The sequence below is a fragment of the Grus americana genome, chromosome Z, assembly GCF_028858705.1.
Source record: "Grus americana isolate bGruAme1 chromosome Z, bGruAme1.mat, whole genome shotgun sequence".
Taxonomy (NCBI): Eukaryota; Metazoa; Chordata; class Aves; order Gruiformes; family Gruidae; genus Grus; species Grus americana.
Genome location: NC_072891.1, coordinates 16,122,380 through 16,146,112, shown reverse-complemented (window position 1 = coordinate 16,146,112; position 23,733 = coordinate 16,122,380). Strand labels below are relative to the sequence as shown.

Genomic DNA, 23,733 nt, shown 5'->3' with positions numbered 1-23,733 from the left:
TGCCGTGCTGCAAATATGAAGCCTAGTAGAAATAAAATGGAAATTAAAGACTCCTTTGGTGCTGTTCACCACGGGTGGCAAAACTGCATTAGCTTACACTGTTCCTGCTGTGCTGTTTCTGAGAAATGTTCAAATATTGGGGTATCCTTTCATAAATGAGTTAGACTAGACTTAGGTTGTATTCTGAATAAGGCTTTTTGTGCTTAAGTGTCCTGGTTTTCAGCTGGGATAGAGTTAATTTTTACAAGAAGCTGGGAGGGGACTTAACCAGGATAGCTAGCCCAAACTAGCCAAAGGGATGTTCCATACCATATAATGTCATACTCAATATGTAAGCGGGAGAGGAGTGAGTGAGCGAGCAAGCAGCCACGTGGTTCTCAGCTGCTGGCTGGCGCTAAATCACAACGGTCCTTTTTGGCGCCCAATGATGGGCAAAAAGGGTTGAGATAATGATGGATCAGACCAGAGCATGTGAAAATGAAATTTGCTATATGCATTTATTAGTTGAATAGTTGCTGGTCACAACGATGCTTTGTTTGGTCACATGGCTGTGGCATGTAAACCGGTACTTGCTGTATGTAATCCCTACGGTGCTGTTTATCACCTCTGGGAGACGAGTCAGGATTCACATTTTGCTGTGCCATGTAATATTGACTTATGATAACATCACTGGCCATGAGCCTAAGCTGATATTTGTATGTGGCATTGCTGTCATGCCCATACCTCAGACAACATCTCTCAGAATTGACTAATAATAGCACCCAATCCACGGGGAAGATGGAGGGGATATGTTCTTTCGCTCTTTCATTCATTACTCCTTAGGGTTTGAACATAGGTGATATAATTTGTTGTGCTCCTTTTTCCTCAGGCTGGTTACAGCAGCTTTTGAGATTTTTGAATATCTTCAAGCCAGCATGCTCTTATTTCTATGTCTCCTCCATGTGTTTCAGGTGTTGTTTAGGATTACAAAAAATTGTTTTAAGAATAGCACCCACAGATCTGCCCCGAGGCTGGATAGTCAGGGCTGGCATGGCACGTGGAAGAGTATGGGCAAGTATCTAGAGAACTTCTCACCCCCAATGGTTTGGAACTTCACCCCCAAACAACTACAGGACCCCAGTAAAGTGATAGAATATTTGAAAATGCTATGGCTGTTCCAAAGAAGCACAAACTACCTCACTGTGCTGGGCCCTGGCCACTATCTACCAAACAGTGCTTGACAGCAGGCAGCACCATCAGGGGGAAGCGAGGGAAAACAGACTGACAGGCACTGTGGCTGCACATTTGCTCAGGGAGTGCAGCTGAACCAAATTAAAAACAACCTGTGCTGGTATCAGTTGCCCCTATACAGAAGAAGAAATACATCCCTGTCCCTGAGTGATCTGTGAGATATGTGAAAAGCTTTCAGCAGCCATCCAGGTGAGCACATTGTTACCTGGCTGCTCGGATAATGGGGCCAGTAGCCTGGAATTAGAGGATAGGGAGGGGTACCAGTGGGCTTTTGGTATAGCTGCTGTGGAGACAGAGGAAATTGAACCATTGGCTACTTTGCTTGGTCTCTCAGAGGACCCGTCTGTTGTGGAGTTGCTGAGGGCTGAAGAACAACGGGTGCCAGTCGCTACAACAGTGGTGCACCAGTGGTAATATCACACTGAGACTCCCTGATTCATCAACTGGAGAGCCAGGGAGTGATGAGCAGAACCTGCTCACCCCTTAACAGACCCATATGGCCAGTGCAGAAGTCCAGTGGAGAGTGGAGGCTGAGTGTAGACTATCGTGGCCTGAATGAAGTCACGTTGCTTGCTGAGTACTGCTGTGCCAAACATGCTGGAACTTCAATATGAACTGGGATCAAAGGCAGCCAAGTGGTATGCCACAACTGATACAGCTAATGCGTTTTTCTCAATCCCTTTGGTGGCAGAGTGCAGGCCACAGTTTGCCTTCACTTGGAAGGGCGTCCAGTATATCTGAAACCAGCTGCCCCAGGGGTGGAAACACAGCTCCACCGTTTGACATGGACTGATCCAGACTGAAGAAGAGATATTGGCAGCATATGAAGGTGTTTGAGCTGCTTTGGAGGTGGTTGGTAAATGAAGCACAGCTCCTCCTGGCACCCCAGCTGCCGGTGCTGGGCTGGATGTTCAAAGCGAGGGTCCCCTTTACACACCATGCGATTGATGCAATGTGGAGCAAGTGGGTCGCACTGATCACACAGCGGGCTCAAATAGGAAACCCCAATTACCTAGGAATTCTGGAAGTGATCGTGGGCTGGCCAGAAGGCAAAGATTTTGGAATGTCGCCAGAGGAGGGGGTGACATGTGCTGAAGAGGCCCCACTGTATAATAAACTACCAGAAAATGGGAAGCAATATATCCTGTTCACTGATGGGTCTTGCTGCATTGTGTCGCTCTGCCCAGTCAAAACTTCCATGTACTGTGCAACAGGGTAAAGTCCCCATAGTGCACATGAAGAACATGTTGGGGAAGACAGTCTGGGTAAGCCCTGCTTCAGGCAAAGGCAAACCCATCCATGGGATTGCCTTTGCTCAAGGGCCTGGATTCATTTGATGGGTGATGCAGAAGGATGGGGAAGTCCGACGTGTACCTCAAGGAATTTTAGAAGGATGGCCCATAGACTAGGGGAATGATATCTGTGCATATATATTTATCTCTCAAAGACAGGAAGAGTGGTGGTGACCAATTGGAAAGCGGAGGATATGGGCATGACATAGATGGTATAGAATAAGGGCTGGATATTGTCCTGGTTTTTGGCTCAGATAGAGTTAATTTTCACAGAACAGCAGACCCAAGCTAGCCAAACGGTTATTTCATACTATATGATGTCATGCTCAGTGTATAAGGTGGGGAGCAGCAAGCGAGCAAGTGGGTGATACTTAGTTGCTGGCTGGGGCTAAACCACGACATTAACCTAATGGGTTGCTCATAATTATAACCAGTAAAAAACCGCAGCTTATTCTGTTGTATCTAATGTGCTTGCTGGCTTTTAACGTCATATCTTTTTTCAGCGTAGATCTTTCTATTGTATGTTCTCTGCACAACCTCTTTCAACTGTTGGCATGTTCTGAAGAAATTACTGATGTATAGAAAATGGGATTATATTTGCCCCTAAGACTATCTAGGAAAGCAGTGGAAAATATTTTGAGAGTAGAGCCCTTCAAGTCTCCTTTTTTCAAGACAGGCTTATAAAGTGACACTCCCACTCCCAGCCACTTGTGAGCAGTGACCCCACATTGGCAACTGGAGTTACCATTCCTTTCCTTGGGAACTTAGCACCTCCTTAAATGGAGAGGAAATGAGATAAGGCAGAAGACAGGCATCAAATTTTCTTTCCTCATGGAGGGACTACATGGCTGAGGGGAGGAGTCAAAAATGTTGTTTCATAGACTCATAGAATGGTTTGGGTTGGAGGGGACCTCAAAAATCATCTAGGTCCAACCCCCTGCCATGGGCAGGGACACCCCCCACTAGACCACATTGCCCAAAGCCCCATGCAACCTGGCCTTGAACACTTCCAGGGATGGGGCATCCACAGCCTCTCTGGGTGACCTGTTCCAGTGCCTCACCACCCTCACAGTAAAGATTTTCTTCCTAACATCTAATCTAAATCAACCCTCTTTTAGCTTAAACCCATTACCCCTTGTCCTATCACTCCATGCCTTTGTAAACAGTCCCTCTCCATCTTTCCTGTAGGCCCCTTCAGGTACTGGAAGGTTTCAATTAGGTCTGCCCAGAGCCTTCTCTTCTCCAGGCTGAATAACCCCAACTGTCTCAGCCTGTCCTCATAGGAGAGGTGCTCCAGCCCTCTGATCAGCTTTGTGGCCCTCCTCTGGACTTGCTCCAGCAGCTCCATGTCTGTCTTGTACTGGGGGACCCCAGAGCTGGACGCAGTACTCCAGGTGGGGTCTCACCAGAGCAGAGTAGAGGGGCAGGATCACCTCCCTCAACCTGCTGGTCACGCTGATTTTGATGCAGCCCAGGACATGGTTGGCTTTCTGGACTACAAGCACACATTACTAGCTCATGTTGAGCTTCTCATCAATCAACAGCCCCAAGTCCTTCTCCTCAGGGCTGCTCTCAATCCATTCCTGCCCAACCTGTAGCTGTGCTTGGGATTGCCCTGACCCACGTGCAGGTCCTTGCATTTGGCCTTGTTGAACTTCATGAGGTTTGCACGGGCCCAGCTCTCCAGCCTGTCAAGGTCCCTCTGGATGGCATCCCTTCCCTCCAGTGTGTCGACCACACCACACAGCTTGGTGTCATCGGCAAATTTGCTGAGGGTGCACTCGATCCCACTGTCCATGTCGCTGACAAAGATGTTGAACAGTGCTGGTCCCAGTACTGACCCCTGAGGAACGCTACTCATCACTGGTTTTCATGTGGACATTGAGTTGTTGACTGCAACTCTTTGAGTGCGACCATCCAGCCAATTCCTTATCCACTGAGTGGTCCATCCATCAAATCCATGTCTCTGCAATTTAGAAACAAGGGTGTCATGTGGGACAGTGTCAAATGCTTTGCACAAGTCCAGGTGGATGATGTCAGTCACTCATCCCTTATCCATCAATGCTGTAGCCCCATCACAGAAGCTTTATTTTTTGGCTGTTTTTTTTTTCCCCAGTGCACTGCACAAAACTAAGCTTGGCATACCCATAAATGTTTTAATATGCTCTTAAACTTCAGAAAATGCTGTTCTACTAGTGCAGCTGTTCTTATCTGTATTGGCAAAGATGTGCCTGAATTTGAAACCTTGAAAGATGGTCAATTTGTGGAGCTACTGTTAATATTTTAATGTAATATTGAACATTACTCTTATTAATATTTCATTAAATAGTTTGAAACACTTAAGTAAAAGAACCCAAAACCCCAAAATCTAGATTTGCCATTTTTATTATGCTTTATTTCCATAATACCCCTCTTCCTGCCTTATTTGACTGACATTAGGTGTTCTTTTAGGCCGCTTTGTAACTATTGATTATATGCATGTATGAATATATTTTTTGTTAAAGATGGGGGAGAAATCACCTTGTGGCAAAATGCAGCATCATTCTGCCTACTGAATACCTTTCTTAAGTGGCTTGGGAGTTTATTTACGATGTGGAAGCAACTGTTAGTGTTTCTGGACTAATGCTCCATTTTCCTACGCAAATTGTTTTAAGCTTTGGGGTTTTATTTTCTTGTCCCTAGATGATGTACTGTGTTAGTTTTGCCTTGCTTTAGCTGTACTTAGTAAAAGGCATATTTTATTTATGATGCACTGATTTTCCTCCTGAGCACACATTTTCTTCCTTTAATACCAGATCTATGATTGTTTTCCTGTAATCCTCATAATGTTCCCTCTATGGTGACTGATATGGTTTCATCAATTCACAATAAAGTGAAAAACTTTAATAAATTTTCATTTATTGTTCATTTTTTTAATTCAGGGTTTTCCTTAAGCTCATGTGATGTAGGGTGTCAGGCATGTAACTTCTTGAAAGTGGATCTTTAACAGCAGTGGCAGCTTGAAAAGATTTAGACTAGAAAACCAGTGCTTTACTTAATAATTGTTAAAGGTAGCTATCAGATGAATTCACCCTGCTGCTTGCTTACCCTTCTACCCTCAAAGATAACTGCTACTGATGTGATGTTTTTCCAGTTTAACTGTTCATCTGTCTGCACTAGCCTGAATTAACTACTGACTGACTTAATTCACTTGACTGTGCCTCAGATGGGTGTTCATGGAGGAGGCAGCTGTTTCTAACCAATATCTAGGCAGAGCTAAAATGCCATGGAAGTGAAAGCTTGTAGGGTAGAAGAGAGTACTGAACCTAAATCATCTGAGATGCATTCTTATTAAAACTTTACCAGGATTCAGTGTAAAACATCTATCTCTATTTTCAGGTTTTTTAATTAAAATCCAAACAAAACACTACTGATGTTTCCTGCTGACACCAAATGCAAACTTTTAATCTCCAGATATTTTTTGGAAATAAAGTTAGCTTTCGTAAAGGAAGAGTAGTCAGGCTTCCAATATTTTGTATTGAGCAAATGAGGGATACTACTTCAGGTTGTAAATATACAGTATTTGTTCCGGTCTATAGGTTAAAAACTTTGGTCTGTATGGACTGCAAAACTGATGTAAATATGTCATCTTGGTCAAGGCAGTGATAAAAGACCTGGATATGGACAGTGAAGATCAGTTTGCTATCTGATGATGTTGTAAAGCAATATACCTTTGCACAGGATTAACTCATTTTTTTATATGTTAGTGAAAACATTTCTTTAGCTCATACTTTTAAAGACTACTTTTCTCTCAGCCTTGGGTTGGCTTTTTTGACCTATTGCGAAAATGTTTCATTAAATACAAAATAGGCTTGTTCAGCTCTTTTTCTACAGACTTCATGACTGGTACCAGTATTTCATAAGAATCTTGTATTTTTTCTGAATGGCCTTGTAATCAGTTTTCTTTTCCAGCTGAAGACCTGCTGGATTGAGTTTAGAAGCTGTTGCTCCTGCACTTCAACAGTTAAAGGAAGTCACTGCTGCTTTGAAACTGTCACTGTCTGGGAAATCTTGGTGCTCTGCACAGCCGTGGTGAAGCTTTAATGCAATTGGCATTATCAGAGAATAAAGAAATATAGGGCAATATTAGGTCTGTAAAGTGAACTTCTTTTTGCAGTGATTCTTTTGAGGGACTGATTGCTGACTGAGGATTAGGGTGACTAACATATATTGTGATTACTTGTAATTTGTAAGCCTTCCCTTCTATAGGTAAAACTTCTGTCAAGAGGTAATACAAAGTAGCTTTCAGAAAGGTAGCACTGGCTTCTTTTCTACATGATGTTGTCATCTGAGGTCTTGCTTTCAGTTCTGTCTTTATGCTGAATTCAAGAGTAGTCAGTAGTCTGTTACCAGGTAGTGTCTGCTGTTTTACTGATAGTAGATACCTTGAACCATATCCAAGAAAACAGTTTTATTTCATGAAGTAGATAGTTATTGGAAACTTGTATCTTAAAAAGCTAGATTTGTTATAATCTTAAATTGAATTAAAGGGAAGCAAAAATTAGTGAAGAAAAAACGATTGAATTTGAAATGTCTTAAGCAAGCGACCAGGCTTTTTGGGATCTTTTTGCACCTGCACAAAACCACAGTATGTATTCATTACAATAATTTATTCAAAGTTGGCAAACAGAGTTGAAGAAGCAGAAAATCTTGTTTTTTCCCAGTCAATGAATAAAATCAAGGCTTGAGGCACACAATCTTGTAGGCTGTGACAGCTAGAATTGGCTTCAGTCAACTGCAGATGTTACTGTTCAATTACTTTGAAAAAAGTGTTTTGAAAAACTTTTCTTATGTGCCTTGCATGTTGAATGTAGATTGTTGTAGCTAATAAATTACTTTCTGATGTTTTTGAGTTTTATTGAAATTACAGTTTTCACCTAAGCTAGATTGACAAATCAGAAGTGAAACAAATTGGCTGATAAATGACTTTATAACACGATACATGTCGGAACTGAATATTTATATGCTAAGCTGTAGAACTGCTCAAATATATTATTCTACTTACTGAATTTGTAAAGCAAAGGAAGATGCAAATTCATGTGTCTAACTGTTAGTTTCTAAGAAGTTGTTCCTTACTAACCAAACTTAATGTTAAATGTTAACTTATTAAAGATTTTTTTTCCAAATATTTCTGGCTTCAGTTCACATTATTGGTCGGCAAAGCCTCTGTAATGCAAATGGAATAGTTGCTTTTCTAATGTTTTGTGTTAATGATTGATTACTCCTTAGGGTTTGAACATAGGTGATATAATTTGTTGTGTTCCTTTAAAACTTCAATCACATTTGAACAGAAGAAGACAAAGGGGATGTAATTGCTTTAATTGTAGATCTGGTTGAAAGCAAATAATTCTCATAGGTGACATGATGTTACAGTTCTAGGCACTCACCTACCTATGCTTTATGGTCTGTCTAGAACTTGTGATGGATGTGGGCTTTGTCCTGCATTCCTCGGCAGTTCAAATGTGCCTGTCCAGTGTTTTGGTTATTGTGGCCATTTTTAGGTAGTGGCTCCTCTGAATGAGTGGATTGTGATGGTCCAGGGTCTTGGTGATCAACAACTTAGTTACTTCCCTACAGGAGTTTAGACAAACTGCTGTATTTTACACAGCGGCTATCTTTTTCTTGTAAGAACAGTCACTCAGATGCTTATCATTATCTCTGTGTTTCTGCTAAGAATTTCTTCTCACTTGCATTGTTTTTTAGCTCAGTATAGAGGCAAAAGGCAGCAGGAGAGTCTTGGGGTGGGAATGAGATTTACAGATTGATAGGTGTTTGCTAATTCTATCCAAATTATCTGTTGAATGCAGGATGATATCTGTGGATCACTGCTGTTTATCACAGCTTCCCATGGATATATTTAAATAAAGCTTGAAGCCTAGGGCTTAGTTAAATTCTCAAGTGAGAAGAAACCAATGCAGATAGCGAGGCCTTAGTGGAAGAGATACTTACTTTCTGTGGTTTGTCTGTGATCCAGTCTTGGGTTTAAGAAAAATATTCTTAGCAACTTTGTTGTGGCTACTTCCAATAGTACCTGCAAAATTAAGGACTTTAAGAGTGATAACTGTCTAGGAAATGTTTTCCAATTTGAGTTCCTCTGTTGAAAGAAAAGTGAAACTCTCCAAGAAGTAGGAAATGTATGAGGTTGCATGTTTACATTGCTTCTTGTAGTTACTATTGGATTTTATTTTGTGCATTTTCTGTAGCTTTTGCCATTTATTTTATATAATAAAGCTCTGGTGTTTGCTGCATAGAATTTGGAGCTTGTATAGGGTCAAACTGCTCCAAGTACAGATAAATAATTATTTTTCAAGTAAACTGATCAGATACTCTTAGTGGTAATTCAGAGTAATTGCTGAAACAGGCTTCTTGAGGGACACATAGCAGTGATTTCTTTAGTAAGAGTTGATCCTTGCAGATAAAGTAAACGAGCTGCAGGAGAACATGTCTGACTGGGTTACCAAGTGAGCCAAAAGCTTGCAGTGACTTACAGAGGGAGAGGAAATAGTCTCCCTAATTAGCAAGGATGGCAGTACTTTGGGATATGCTTTGGTGTTTTGCAATAGTACAAAAATGTAGTCATGCTGCAAGCCTTCTGAGGGTTAGGTTTAAAGTTTTTCTTACATCTCATTAGTCTGCTAATGGTAGAATTGTGGGAGAAATTGGAATAGGGCAGAAGAAATGACGTGACATCTGGTTTTCAACCTCCCCAAAGATAATGGGGTATGTGGACTGCTAACATCTTAACTTGTATTTCTTTGCTACAGTCAAAATGAGCAAGTTAATGACTTAAAGGAGCAATTTAAAACCCTGACTAAATACTTCCTTATTCCTTGCAGTTGGCAAACATGAGTTAACTGGGCATAAAGTTGCAGTGAAGATCCTGAATCGACAGAAGATTCGCAGCCTTGATGTAGTAGGAAAAATCCGCAGGGAGATTCAGAACCTCAAACTCTTCAGGCATCCTCATATAATTAAGCTGTAAGTTTTGCTTGCTGTAATAAAACATATTTAAGCAGTAATCTCTTTTTTCTCACTAATCTGAAACATGTTTAATGGGCAATACTGCTAGCAGTATCTTGGCAGGAAAGTAACCAGCTTCCAAGTATGCCATCATTTTCAGTGTACTTTGTAATGCATTTTCACAAAACTGATCTTCTCTGCAGGCTGCAGAGCTTCCAGTAGATCTTTGCTTACAAATTCTTTGGACAGCTATATGAAAGGTAAGAGTGTGATGGATACTTCTAGTAGCATCCATCACTTGGCTGTTACTTCGGTTTTCTTCTTCTGGTTATACTTGATCTTTTTTCTGCTTAGAAAATGAGTTATTTAGAATAAGATCGTAAAGGGCATTTCTATAGTAAGCTTATTGGTTTTTCTTACTCAAAGTAAGTTTTTAGTGGTTTGCTGGTCACTGATCTATAGTTTTTCAGTGTAGATTGTGCTCTGTGAGATTTTTTCTGAAATAAAGATGTGCAGTTTGTTAAATGTGATTGATATTTCAGAATTCTTCAGTATAGCTGCTACCACTTGTCTAACTGTGGTATTTATAGTGTGCCTGTTTATATCTGTTAATTGGTCAATAGTTCATCAGTGGAATTCAGTGTACAGTTAAATGTCCCAGAGTAGACCACTTATGTGTGGTCTTGGGAAATAAATTATAAATGACATAGATTTTTTTTTTTTTACTTTCATTTCCTGTAAAGTTAACCTGCACCTCCAGACTTTCACTGTCTTAATCATGGTGCTGGTGTTAGGGGTTTTTTTTAACTGGCAGAGTCTTGTCTTCAGACCCCGCTGCCACTGACAGATGCCATCCCTATAACACTCCCTTTAATTTGGCAACAGCACTGAAGCTAAACTGGATTGTGTTAGATCAACTCACTAACTTCTTCAGTGGGTTAGTTTTCAGAAGACTGTTGAGCTGATTTGGTTGCAAAATTGCTAGTGCTGCCAGTTAGAGTTCGTGAACGAGTCCAAAGGACATACAAAACAGTCAAAACAAAGTGTCAGTGTACCAACTGAGATATGGAGGTGGAACAGAAATGTGTGCTTGTGGGGTTGCTAAACTGTTGAGTCAGTTTAACATGTTTCAGATGACAGTTTCTTTCTCAGGAAATTCTGGGGAGAATTTTTTTTTATCCTGTATGTGGAGAGAAAGGACAACATGTAGGAGATGATGGGAAACTTGATGTCTAATTTGGAACGTTGCTGTGCTTTGTGAAAAACTTCATACGTTGCTTTAGCAGTATGTACAATTGCAAGCCTGTTACAGTAAGTTTTTCTGTACCATGCTTTAACTAAAACCTTTGCAGCATCTCCTCTGTGGTTTTTGACCTCTAGCAATAGAATGCATCTTGTTTTCCTTTGTAACATTGCCTCTTTTTGCATTCTGGTCATCTGTGCTGTGTGGTTTGATAACCTTATTTATATTGTAGGTATGTAAGTGTTCCACAGCCTCCTTTTCCATAACCAGAAAAATGAGATGACTATAGAGAAGCACCACTGTAATTTTTTAATTGAAAGGATTAAAATACCATTTCTGTAGTAGTGTCTTAGCTGTGGCTTCAGAATGTTGTTGATATTTAAGTACATGAGGTACTTTCAACCAAGGTATTAGAGAGAAAATTGGTGAAGGTAAAGCATCATGGACTATAAAATTTTAGGTAAAACTGCCTTGGAAGATCTCATGTTGATAACTCTCAGAAGGGTATTGAGGTTAGTGAAATGTTACACTGTAATACTAAACTGTTAAAATAGATACACACGTTCACCTGGATAGTCTGAACTCATTGCTGTCTATGTAGTTCTAGAATAACTTGTCTCAGTAAGCTGAAGCACATCTGTTTTCCCCTTTGTCTTGGAATCAGCATTTTGAAGAACATTGCAGTTCTATAGTGTATGTGTGAATTCCATTAATTATTACAATTTGAATATTTGCATGCCTAAATGTAGTACCTTGAAACATTTGTTTTCATCCAATTGCTACCTCCTGTCTTCTCAATAGATTTGAATATTGGCTGAAGTGTTATCAGTGTTCACTTTCTTGTTCCATTAAAAATTGATCGCTTCTGACTGCTGTAAGGGGAAAAAAATTTAAACAAATTTTAGGTAAGGATATGTAGAATAAAATCAAAATCTCTTAAATGGGGAGTTTGGCTATAAGCTAGTTATTTCAAAAATTTCAAAACTTCACAGTGTTTTTTTTTAAACTTAATTGAAGTAGACTGATAAAAATATAACCAGTGTTGATACTCTTCTCTTTGTAAAAGATAATATTCATGATTATTAAAACCATTTTTTTTCTAGTCTTGAAGTACACTTTTTATTTATGGCAAGTCAGACTTTCTGTAAGTTAAGGTTGAAAAGTGTATATTTTTGAGACACTGTCAAAGTCCTTTTGAATTCCTTCCACACTGCACCAAGCTGTCTGCAAGGCAGCACTGTAAGTAGTTTCATTGAAATCATTTGGACTAAGCTTAGTTCTCTGAAAGCACAAAGACTGGTATTCCTGGTGGGGAATACAAATTTCCTGCTAGTCTTGGCAATGATGGCATTACATAGTGAAAGGACAAGAAATAGCTGTAAATTGGCTGATAAATATTTTGAAGTATACTTTTACCTGACTCTTTGCACAACTTTGGTTTTAACTGAATGTAACTAGCATCTTCTACTGAATGCATAGATTAATATATACATTCTCTTATCAGGTACCAGGTCATCAGTACGCCAACTGACATTTTCATGGTGATGGAGTATGTTTCAGGAGGAGAATTGTTTGATTATATCTGTAAAAATGGAAGGGTAAGAAGTAATCCAACTGTACAGATCAATGACTTGTGTTCTGTTACTGCTTTTGCAGCATTCCTGTGTCACCCAACATGGAGAGGACAGACAGGTTCTTTTTGGGGATCCTTGGCACAGTGATTTAATTAAAGCTCTATTTTCTTAACAGGATATTATGATTAGTGTAGCACAGAATTTGTTTAGGGTGGCACATGATTTCTACAAGCAGAGTAAATGTCATACAATTTATAAGTAGCATAATACAGAATTTATAATACAACTTCACATATGATTTCTCATCACCTGGATCCTATGCAGATAGGGTCAAATATTAATACACGGTTTACTGTATCAATACAACAATCACAGTCTAGACTCAAAAATTATATGAAAGAACACAAGTCACTCCATCCTTGGAGGAAGCAGAGGACAGTGGAGGCGTTCCTGGACACTGGGGTCTCACTGTCCAGCGATGGTTCTGCTCCAGGTTCCCCACTTAGGAGTTGTAACTGCTTGACTTTTTGTATAGTGCTCTGGGTGCTGCCATGCTTCCCTGTTCTGTGAGGGGGTCGTCACCACCTGGCTGGCCGGGTGCCTGGGACCTTCAAGGTGGGTGAGGAAGGGAGTAATCTGGCTGGTGCCTGGGAATCTTGAGGCTGGTAGGGAGGGGAAGAAAAAATCGGTTTGGTTTGCTTGATTCACAGGACCTTTGGGGCCCAGGAAAGGGCACAAATACGTGACTCACTTGGTCGCAGAATGGCTGCTTGCCTCATAAAATGACGTTAGTTAGGCTAACCACATTACCACGGGTTAGGAGCAGGGGGTACCGGTCACTGTTAAACTAAGGTTTGGTTTTATGTATTCATCATTAATTTTGCTGTTAGCGATTATACTTTATGACTACATCTTGTTCTGAAAGTAAAAATGGTTATGTGTTAACATATTGCAGATCTTTATGTATGAATTTGTCATAGCATTTTTCCTCTCTACTGATATGTTAATCTGCAATTACTGTGTACAAACTGGATGGATGTGTATTCAGCTGGAATAGCTGAAAACTATTTCTATAGTATAACCCATTATTGGAAAGCTACCATTGTGCCCTTATTACGCTCTTCTACTGGTAGAACAGTTTCTCTGAAAGCTCTGAACTTACTTCTGACAAACCATCTAGATAGCCAGGATACTTTTAGTTAGTTGTTAGAACAAACTTTGACATGGATTAGGTCATGTTCACAGGAAATGCCCAGCTAAGTCTGCTGTTTGGGACTAGCTGCTAATAGCATAAATTAAATAGCATCTAAAATACATCACTTATGTGCTGCGTGTCGGCAGCTTTTGTCAGCTTAAATCTTACGGTGTGCTTCAATGTCAAAGTTTATTGATATTCCAGTTAGACAAAGCTAATGTTTGGGTGCTAATGTTTCTAGCTACTAGGTATGTAACATCTGCCTAACCAATTTCAAAAGTGTGATTGAGAAATTTCAGTGACTTTGAGTTGGTGGGTATGTTTTGGATTAGTCATTTTGGAGCTGTGGTACAAACAAAATGACATAAACTACACAGCTTTCTGACACAAGTTCTGATAATCTGCTGTCTGTCTTAGCTGGACGAGAAGGAAAGTAGACGTCTGTTCCAGCAAATCCTTTCTGGTGTGGATTACTGTCACCGGCATATGGTAGTACATAGAGATCTGAAGCCTGAAAATGTGCTGCTTGATGCACACATGAATGCCAAGATAGCTGACTTTGGTAAGCATTGCTGTTCTATATCTGATCACTTTTCTGGTGCTATTTAGATCCTGTTAATTACTGTGGGGAACTTTTAATAAAATGTGTATACTTGAATATCCTTTTGGTGGGACACAATACAAGAACCTGAAGACTATGAATGTAAAGCAAAATTGCACATGTGTAGCACTTGCTCTCCTCTCAAGCTTTCTTTTCAGGTATTTTCTGTGACTGGGTGAAATTGTGAACTGACTTGTTTGGTTTTGCTTAAGAGTGTTTTCTCTGAAATGCTAAACAGACTTAGCTTCTGACCTTTCCACTTCAAAGTTCACTCCTATTGCCTGTTTCACCATCTGTAAAATGTAGATGCTTAGCTCCCTTGGAAGCTCAAGGGCAGTTCATAGTGTTTAAGAACCACAATGCTATAGTAAAATACACTAGTCGTCCTATTAAACTACTCTAAATTCACTTTAAAAACTCTAAAGGTGTGATTGAAAAAATTCAATTAAAGCATAAAAGGTAAAATAAGAACAGTTAATCTTGCAAACTCCTGTACTTTTTCATAGAATCACAGAATGGTTAGGGTTGGAAGGGACCTCAAAGACCATCTAGTTCCAACCCTCCTGCTGCAGGCAGGGACACCCTCCACTAGACCACGTTGCCCAGAGCCCCATCCAACCTGGCCTTGAACACTTCCAGGGATGGAGCATCCACAGCTTCTCTGGGCAACCTGTTCCAGTGCCTCACCACCCTCACAGTGAAGAATTTCTTTCTAACATCTAATCTAAATCGACCCTCTTTTAGTTTAAACCCATTACCCCTTGTTCTGTCACTACACTCCCTGATAAACAGTCCCTCACCATCTTTCTGTAGGCCCCTTTAGGTACTGGAAAGCCGCAATTAGATCTCCCTGGAGCCGCCTTTTCTCCAGGCTGAACAACCCCAGCTCTCTCAGCCTGTCCTCATAGGAAAGGTGCTCCAGCCCTCTGATCAGCTTCATGGCCCTCCTCTGGACTTGCTCCAACAGCTGTATACCGGCCTTACTAATCAGAAAGCTTAATTGTTTATAGTAGCTGCTTGTGACACAGCTGCTGAGGTGACCGGCAGCTAGTTCTTGGAACTATCTGAATCAGGAAACTTCACCATATAAGCATAGTAAGGTAGCCATACTGCTGTATCATCATCATCATCATATATCTCTTGTTGACATAGTGGATAGTGCCTGCCCTTGTAAAGCACTTTGAGGCCTCTGATGAAAGGTGCTAAGTAATGCTGAATATTCTAAGTATATTTTAAAACTACAATGTTCAAGTATGTTGGATACTGGGAATCGTATTGGTTTCTTGTGTGTAAAAAATGCTTTGGGTGAAATGGATTATGAGGTGAAGAAATGAAGTACAGAAACTTATAAAAATACCTTCCTGTAACTTAAGTATCAACAAAGCTGTAGCACTCAGTTAATCGTGACTAGTGTATTAAACAATACACTATTGTATTAAACAAGAGCTTAATAAATGCTTTTGTGTATTAGAATATGAAAGCTATCCAAGCTGTACACTTTCCTCTTCCCTGCTCCTCCCCCTCTTCCCCCCACCCCCCCATAAAAAGGCATATTTCTTTCTTGGAGACTGAGTTCTCTGATTTATGGTAATCTTGATCATGTAGCCTCCAGTGAGCAAAGTAGAAGACATTTCCCACAGCTATTCTGGAAGTGGTCGTTCTTTACTAGACTATACTGAGGGCTGGTGAATGAAGATGGCCTAGTTCTGAAGTACACTTTAATTACTAACAGAATATCTAAAAATCAAACTACTGAACTGCAGTGATTCAGGAACCAGCTGAGCAGTGTAGGTGTCTAAATTGTGGTGAAGGCACGTGTACTCCTCAGTTCCCTTATTCTGTATAAACATCTTACAGAATTTTAGGCAGTTCTGTGGTAGCATCTTCCACTTTGGCATTTAGAAGCAAGTGTGGTTTTAAGACCTTCTTGTTAATGACCAAAATCCTATTCTGCTATCCAGCTCCATCTCTTTTAGAGCAACTTTCTTCTCTATCATGCCTATGTCATATCAATTGGACTGGTTTTTGTCTTGGAATGAATATGTTCTCAAACATTTCTAGGTTGTGTGCGATAATGGATTGATGTTACTCAGATTTCTGGTAAACTAAATGGAGGATTATAGGGTATGTTCATATAAAAATTTCAGTAATTCCAAACAATATTACTTCTTTATTGAAATAAATTTGTTAATTTTCTAACTTGAATTGCTAGTGATTTGTTCTAGGTGGTATATGCAGTGTGAAATCATTTTGCTCTCTGAATTTTTAGTAGTTACTCTTATACACTTTCAGGTCTATCAAATATGATGTCAGATGGAGAATTTTTAAGAACAAGCTGTGGTTCCCCTAACTATGCTGCACCAGAAGTGATTTCAGGAAGGTAGTTTCTTTTATATTGGATACATGTGTGCATGTACTTCAGCCATTTTGCTGCTTGATTCTAAAGGCTACAAAACTAGTGCAGTTGACAAGCTTGATGCTGAGAAACTGTGGGCTGAACTTTTAATTGTCTTGATAATTTTTCATGCATATTTAAGGCTTCTAAGAATTAGCTTTGAATAGTTCCTGTAAGGTGGAGGTGATGTCTAATCTCCCAAATCCAGTGTGTACAGTGTGCCTGAATTGGTTTAAAAATCTCACTTACAGCTCAGATCTTGGAAGTAGAGGTATGGATAGAATTACAGGCAAAGTCTGCTGTGAAGTTGAGTAGCAGTGAAATATCTGCTGCAGAGTAGATACTCAGCGTGAAGGTAACTTCCCCTTTTTTGGACTCAATGATTGTCAAATCTGCTGCTTTCAGTTACCCATCCTAGTATTACCTCCTGCTGATTGGAGGCCAAATGTCTGTTTTATTCAGGCAGTAGCACACAATATGTGACAAATTCTGCTTTATGGACTTGTCTTAAGCTTTTCAGCCTCACAGATTTGGGGTATAGATGACTTTGAACAAATTTCACTAAAACAGTGATAACTGTGTATAACATGCTTTCTTAGTAGTAGGTGCCAGTTTCTTTCAGTTTGCCATTGTCTTAAATTGCATTTGTGGATTATTGTTATACAAGAGAGAGGAAAACTGTGTACTTGTGCCCTGTTATATATTTGAAGGGGAAGGACACTAAAGGTCGAGGGAGGCATGGCATAGAACTAACAGTGGTATATACTTGCAGATTAGTTGTCTGAAGTTCATACACTTTTAATTACTGTGATACAATGTAAGAAAGTAGAGAAAAAAATCTATTTAAATGTATTAAATAGAAATCACTAATAATTAACTTTTTCCCAGATTGTATGCAGGTCCAGAAGTAGATATTTGGAGCAGTGGAGTTATTCTCTATGCTTTGTTGTGTGGAACGCTTCCATTTGATGATGATCACGTGCCAACTCTTTTTAAGAAGATATGTGATGGTATCTTTTATACCCCTCAGTACCTGAATCCATCTGTAATTAGTCTTTTGAAGCACATGCTGCAAGTGGATCCAATGAAGAGAGCAACAATCAGAGACATTAGGTAAAACACTAACTGATGTCTGATCACAGGATGCTGAAATGATAATCTTAGTGCAAATATGCAGAACAAAGAAATCATTCATACAACTTTTGTGTTTTATAGACTGAGATGAAAATTCAACTTCTAATGGTTCTGATCTCCAGTGGCCAATGAAGTATCTGTTGGAGGTCACAGTAAAACAGATTACGTACATTACATATAGAAATTCTGAGAAACTCTAGGTTTAAGACCACTATAGCAAAGCTGTTTACCTGCAGAGTGGTTTGCAAAAACAGCACTCTGATTTCTCTGGGAAAAAAAGTCTTTGCTGTTAAGAACCACTATTCTCTACTGTAAATGTCTGAGAGGAAGTTACAGGTCTTTAATCTGGTAACTACCACTTTTATTAATTGACATGGTTTAGCCCCAGCCGGCAGCTGGGTGCCACGCGCTGCTCACTCACCCCTCCCCCGGCGGGCTGGGGAGGAGAACAGAAAAACAACGGCAAAGCCTCGAGGGTTGGGATAAGGGCAGGTTACTGGGACAGCAAGGGAGAGGGAAACAATCAACAACAGTACTGATAACAGATATTCACAATGGGTGATAACAAAGAACAATTTGACCGACCTACTGGACACTCAGCCTGTCCCGGAGCCACGCCGAACCCGCCCCTCCCCAGCTAGCCCCCTTTTATGGCGAGCATGATGTCACATGGTATGGAATAGCCCCTGGCCAGCTTGGCTCACCTGTCCTGGCTCCTCATGAAATTAACTCTGTCCTTGCCAGAACCAGGACATTAATATTTCTTCAGAATATGAAAAATCATCAGTTAAGACTGTGAATATTCCACATGCAACATAGCACTTTCTAGTTTTTTGAAACTCTGGCATGAATTTGTGTATAAGTGATAATTACTGCATCAAACACTGATAAGTTAAAGCTTGTAGGTACAGATAGCCATCATGGACTCCAGATTCCATGAGGAGATTCTGGAGAAAGTGACTACTTTGACAAGTGTGCAGTGGATCAAATAAAAAAAAAAATTGGTAGCTGATAGAGCTGTACCTCATGCAGCAGCTTAGTTAGGTTTTCCTGTTTCCCTTGTGAGAAGCTAAGGCGAGAGCTCTGATATACTACCTTAGTGAAAATACTGCTTCTTTTAAGGTTGGAAGTTAGGAGGTTGACAACATTCTTGTTCTTTCAGTAGAACAAAAAACGTGATGTGCTTTTGCCTTGGTACTTTATTACAATGGGAAGTACTTTCTTGCATAAATCAAAGCACTGTGAGAACTAAGCATTGTAAAACTCAAGTGGACAGGAATTTAGCTTATCTCAATCATGTTAACTAAGTCCAGAAGAGAAGTGGTGTGAAAAAGATGCTGAAAAACATTGTTTATGGAACACGGATAGATTTTGAATCCTAAACAGTTCTGTTCTATTAGTCATGTCACCTCACAGTTTAAAGGACAAACTGAGTTTAATCAAATACTTTAATTCTTCTAGGGGAGGCTGTGTGCATACAAGGGGAGAGGCCTACTGCGATGAATAGTAACAAAATAGTCCTCTGAGTTCAGTCATCCAGCTAGCGCTGTGCTTTGTAGTGGTACAGGAAAAGCGTTTTCTGCTTCCAAATTAACTGGTTGCTTCTGAAGAAAGTGTATTTTGCTCAACACATTTGTGCTGAGCATGTTTTCAGGATCACACTGACGAGAGCTTGGTTCATTGTACTGATTTTGTCTGGGATGTCTTCACAGTAGCTTGTAGAGGGCTGTGTTTTGGATTTGTACTGGAAATAGTGTTGATAACACAAATGTTTTTATTACTGCTGAACAGTGCTTACACAATGTCAAGGTCTTTTCTGCTCCTCACACTGCCATTGGAGTGAGTAGGTTAGAGGTGCACAAAAGGTTGGGAGGGTAAACAGCTGGGACAGCTGACCTCAGCTGACCAAAGTATATTGCTGAGCATGACATTATATGGTATGGAATAAGCTGGGAGGGAGGTTGGCAGGGGTGAGCTGCTCAGCAGCTGGCTAGGCACCAGTCAGTTGGTGATGAGCAATTGTTTTCATTTGTATCACTTGTTTTTCCTGGGTTTTATTTTCCTGTTTGTTTTGCTTTTTTTTCTTCTTAAATTTTTTTTTTAAAAAATCTTTCTAATTATTAAACTGGTTTTATCTCAGCCCTTCAGTTTCTTTTTTGTTTTTACCCATCCAATTCTCTGCCCCATCCCATTGGCAGGTAGTGAGCAATGACTGCGTGGTGCTTAGTTGCTGTCTGCAGTTAAAATGCAACAGTCCTTTTTGGTGCCCAGTGTGGGGCTTGAAGGGTTTTAGATAATAGCAGGTTTGACCAGAGCATATAAGATGGAATTTATAATTATATCTGTTAACAGTGGCTGGTCACATACTGATTTTTCTGTTCTTGATATTTATCTTATCTGTGCCATGTTCCCTTCCTTGCTGTACAAGATTGGTTTTGGCTGTGTTTGTAGGGCTTAGTGATGTTTTGCCTGGGAGATTTATTACTAAAACACTGGCCTTGAGCTTAATCTGGTGTTTGAGCTCTGTACTGAAGCTGTTACTGTACTTTGGGTACCATCTCATGGAGACAACAACTATCCTTTTCTGAGAGGTTGGTTTTTTTGTGGAGGAAATAGAATGGCACCTTCACCACCATCTTCTGTGATATTTTCTCCCTCGTTACAGTAACTCTTCAGTATGTTGAACATCCTTGGGTAATCAAAATACTTCTACTAGTGTTTTGTAGAAAAAGCTGAAACAATATTCCTAAGGTTTACGAGCTATTTAGGAATATCACCCAGGCCCCACAATAGTGTGGTTATGGGTGGCAAGGCATGTGGGAGAATATGGGCAGGTATCTAGAAAGCTTGTCACCTCCAATGGTCTGGGACTTCACTCCTGAACAAGTGTGAAATCCTGATGAAATGATAGAATGTTTGGAATAGCCAGGGAATCTTTTTTTTTTCAGAGGCACAGCTTATCGCATGGTGCTGGGGCCTGCCCTGCACCTGCTGAACACTGCTCAATAGTACTCATACCCTCAGAGAGGGTCTGTGGATCTGAAAACAGACATTGTGGCTAAGCCAGAGACCCAGCCTTCAACTATATCAGTTGCCCTTAAAATTAAAAAGAAACAATCAAAGTGGAAGTCAACTCATTTAGTAAGGGATGAAGAAGCTTCTCCTGAGAGGGAGCAGGAGAGAATCAGAAGTGGCAGCCTGTTCTGCAGGGCAGTCACAAGAACAGGAGGAGGAAGAGACTGATTATGAAATCATAAATGAGATAGTATGCACTGTATCCCTAAGTAAGCTGTGAGATATGTGAAAAGATTTCAGCTGTCAACCAGGTGAGCTAATTCTCATCTGGTTACTCTGGTGCTTGGATATTGGGACAAATAGTCAGGAATTAGAGGGTTAGGAAGCCTGGCATCTGAGATTCCCTTGCTATGGATAAGGCCATGACAAAGGGATTGTAAAAGGAGCAGGAGTCCTCAGTCTTTGGAGGTAACTCCTGTTGAGTGTGAAGGACAGGCATTCCTTCAAGGAAGAACTTGCAAATTCCCTAAGCAAGTGGACCACCATTGAGGGAGGTGTCCTGTATCTGAGGGAACTGGCTGTGATGGAGGGGATCTATAATGACCAGGTAGCCAAACACCTGGATGAAATCTGGTGCACACGGTGCATGTGGCAAAAGTTTGTATGATGTCATACACCCACACCCTGGCAATAATGAGCTGTACAGACATGGAGGCACCAGCTGTGGGTGGATTGGCATCTCTGCTGTGGAGAAACTTACAAGTTTTTCTCACTTTTTCGCTTCTGATTCTCCCCTCCAAGCCACCGTGGGGTCAGGGCATGAGCGAGTGGCTGTGTGGTGGTTAGTTGCTGGACAGGGTTAAACCATGACATCCATATAACTGCTTTTAAATCTGTAGCAAGTCTTTATGCTGTAGGCTAGAATATTTTAAAAATTAATGTCACGCCATACCCTTTGGCTAGTTAAGCAGCTTATTCTAGGCACACAAGACAATCTTATTTTTTGTGCGTGATTGGGCAACGTGTTTGGTTCCTTCTATATCTTTCCTTTTCCCTTTTATGAATACCAGCCCATGGATGTAGTAGTAAAGAGGTACAGTTTTGATGATTCCATAGCTTCCTTCAACTCTTTTAAGTCTTGAAGAGACAGCTGGGGGTGTTCTGAATGAAAAAATGATAGGGAACTTGTTTGGGGTGGGGAGTGAATTGTGACTTTAATGTTCAAAAATCCGTGTCCAATCATCTACCAAAAAATTACTCAGCATCAACATTTCTTAGTTTTGTTATGTATTGTTATGTGTGTACTTGGGGAGGGATAACTCACATCGGTAGTACAAGAATTTCAGTTGAAAATATCTCAAAACTAACATAGTAAAAAATACACCATTTATGTAAAAAGCTGCTTGATGAGTTAAACAAAGATATTTTTGGAGCTCAGGTAGTTGAAACACTTACAGGAAAGAGGATTTCTTCCAGTCTCCTGCAAAATGTCTAGCAAAACCTTGTGAAGGAGGAGATTACTTTCCATCATGTACTGCTTCAATGTCTGTGCTGCATGGAAGGGGACTTGGACTGACAACTGATTCTTTTTGTATTAGGTTTGTTTTTAAAAGAATTTGATATTAAAAAGGTTTGTTTTACATGCATATACTCAGAATGTGTTTATTTTTAAATCTAGGGAACATGAATGGTTTAAGCAGGACCTTCCCAAATACTTGTTTCCTGAAGACCCATCATATAGCTCTACCATGATTGATGATGAAGCCTTAAAGGAAGTGTGTGAGAAGTTTGAATGCACTGAAGAGGAAGTACTAAGTTGTCTATACAGCCGAAATCATCAGGACCCTTTAGCAGTTGCTTATCACCTCATTATAGATAATAGAAGAATAATGAATGAGGCCAAAGACTTCTACTTGGCTACAAGCCCACCGGATTCTTTTCTTGATGATCACCACCTGTCTCGCCCTCATCCTGAGAGAGTGCCATTTTTAGTAGCTGAAGCACCACGTCCCCGTCATACTCTTGATGAGCTCAACCCACAGAAGTCAAAACACCAAGGTGTAAGAAGAGCGAAGTGGCATTTGGGAATACGGAGTCAGAGTCGACCAAATGATATCATGGCTGAAGTTTGTCGAGCAATTAAACAACTGGATTATGAATGGAAGGTAAAAGAATAAAGGATCTTTACAACAGACAACAGCAATTTTTTGTTTGAGCTGTGTTCTATATAGCCTAGAAGTCTGAAATTATGTTCTCCCATGCTGGAAAATAATCTCGTGCCTTTGCTGACTGCTTGTGCTTGCTCTGCAGAAAGGGTTGTGGGGGAGGCTATTTGTGCTGACAGGAGAAAAAGTGTTGCTAACGTGTAACTTTTCTATTGGTGGCTGTAGAAATGTTTTTTTTTCTTTCTATTGGCTAAAAAACAAAACAACCAACCAAAAAAACCCAAAGAACCAAACCAAAACCAAACAAACCAAAACTCCAGCAGATAAGCCTGAATTCTGTTAATAACAGTGAGTTAAAATGAAAAAAACCCAATATGCAGCGCTTCTCAAGTGGTTCTAGTTACTAGCTCAAATCTTTTGTACTAGGTTGTAAATCCATACTATCTGCGTGTTCGAAGGAAGAACCCAGTGACAAGTGCGTATTCCAAAATGAGTCTACAGTTGTATCAGGTGGACAGCAGGACATACTTACTGGACTTCCGTAGCATTGATGGTATGTGATGACTTACATAAGTTAATGGACTTCCACAGGAACTAATTCTAAAAGCAAGCATGTCTTAATTTACTTGTTTACAGTGAAGTAAGTGTTGCCAATCTAGATCTGTATTAGTTTCTTTATTCCTTCCTGGTCCAGTGTTCCTGTGATCCAATGGTTAGCTGCTTCATCCCTAAAATAGTAGCTTTTTAGCTGTATCAACTCCTGAACTGGTCCATTTTGTGTCTGCACCAGCACTAACACCACTAGTGTGGGAGGCGATGGGGCTGTAAGAGGTGAGGTTTGGATCACCCTAAACTGCCTTTGGAGCCCCACCCCCAAATTTAAACATTGA

The 23,733-nt window shown here is 40.3% G+C and overlaps 1 protein-coding gene across 3 annotated transcripts in view; it reads left to right on the top strand.

Moving 5' to 3' along the window:
* PRKAA1 (protein kinase AMP-activated catalytic subunit alpha 1) overlaps positions 1-23,733 on the top strand; it is an 87,658-nt gene that overhangs the window by 1,496 nt on the left and 62,429 nt on the right. For 2 of the 3 annotated variants that reach the window (XM_054810282.1, XM_054810278.1), the window contains exons 2-8: positions 9,398-9,539; positions 12,269-12,362; positions 13,951-14,095; positions 16,427-16,514; positions 17,418-17,642; positions 22,357-22,843; positions 23,270-23,396. In XM_054810282.1, coding sequence (XP_054666257.1) covers positions 9,398-9,539; positions 12,269-12,362; positions 13,951-14,095; positions 16,427-16,514; positions 17,418-17,642; positions 22,357-22,843; positions 23,270-23,396 — 1,308 coding nt within the window. Of the gene's footprint in view, positions 1-9,397; positions 9,540-9,724; positions 9,782-12,268; positions 12,363-13,950; positions 14,096-16,426; positions 16,515-17,417; positions 17,643-22,356; positions 22,844-23,269; positions 23,397-23,733 lie in introns of those variants that run through there. The other variant, XM_054810279.1, reaches the window with a different exon arrangement.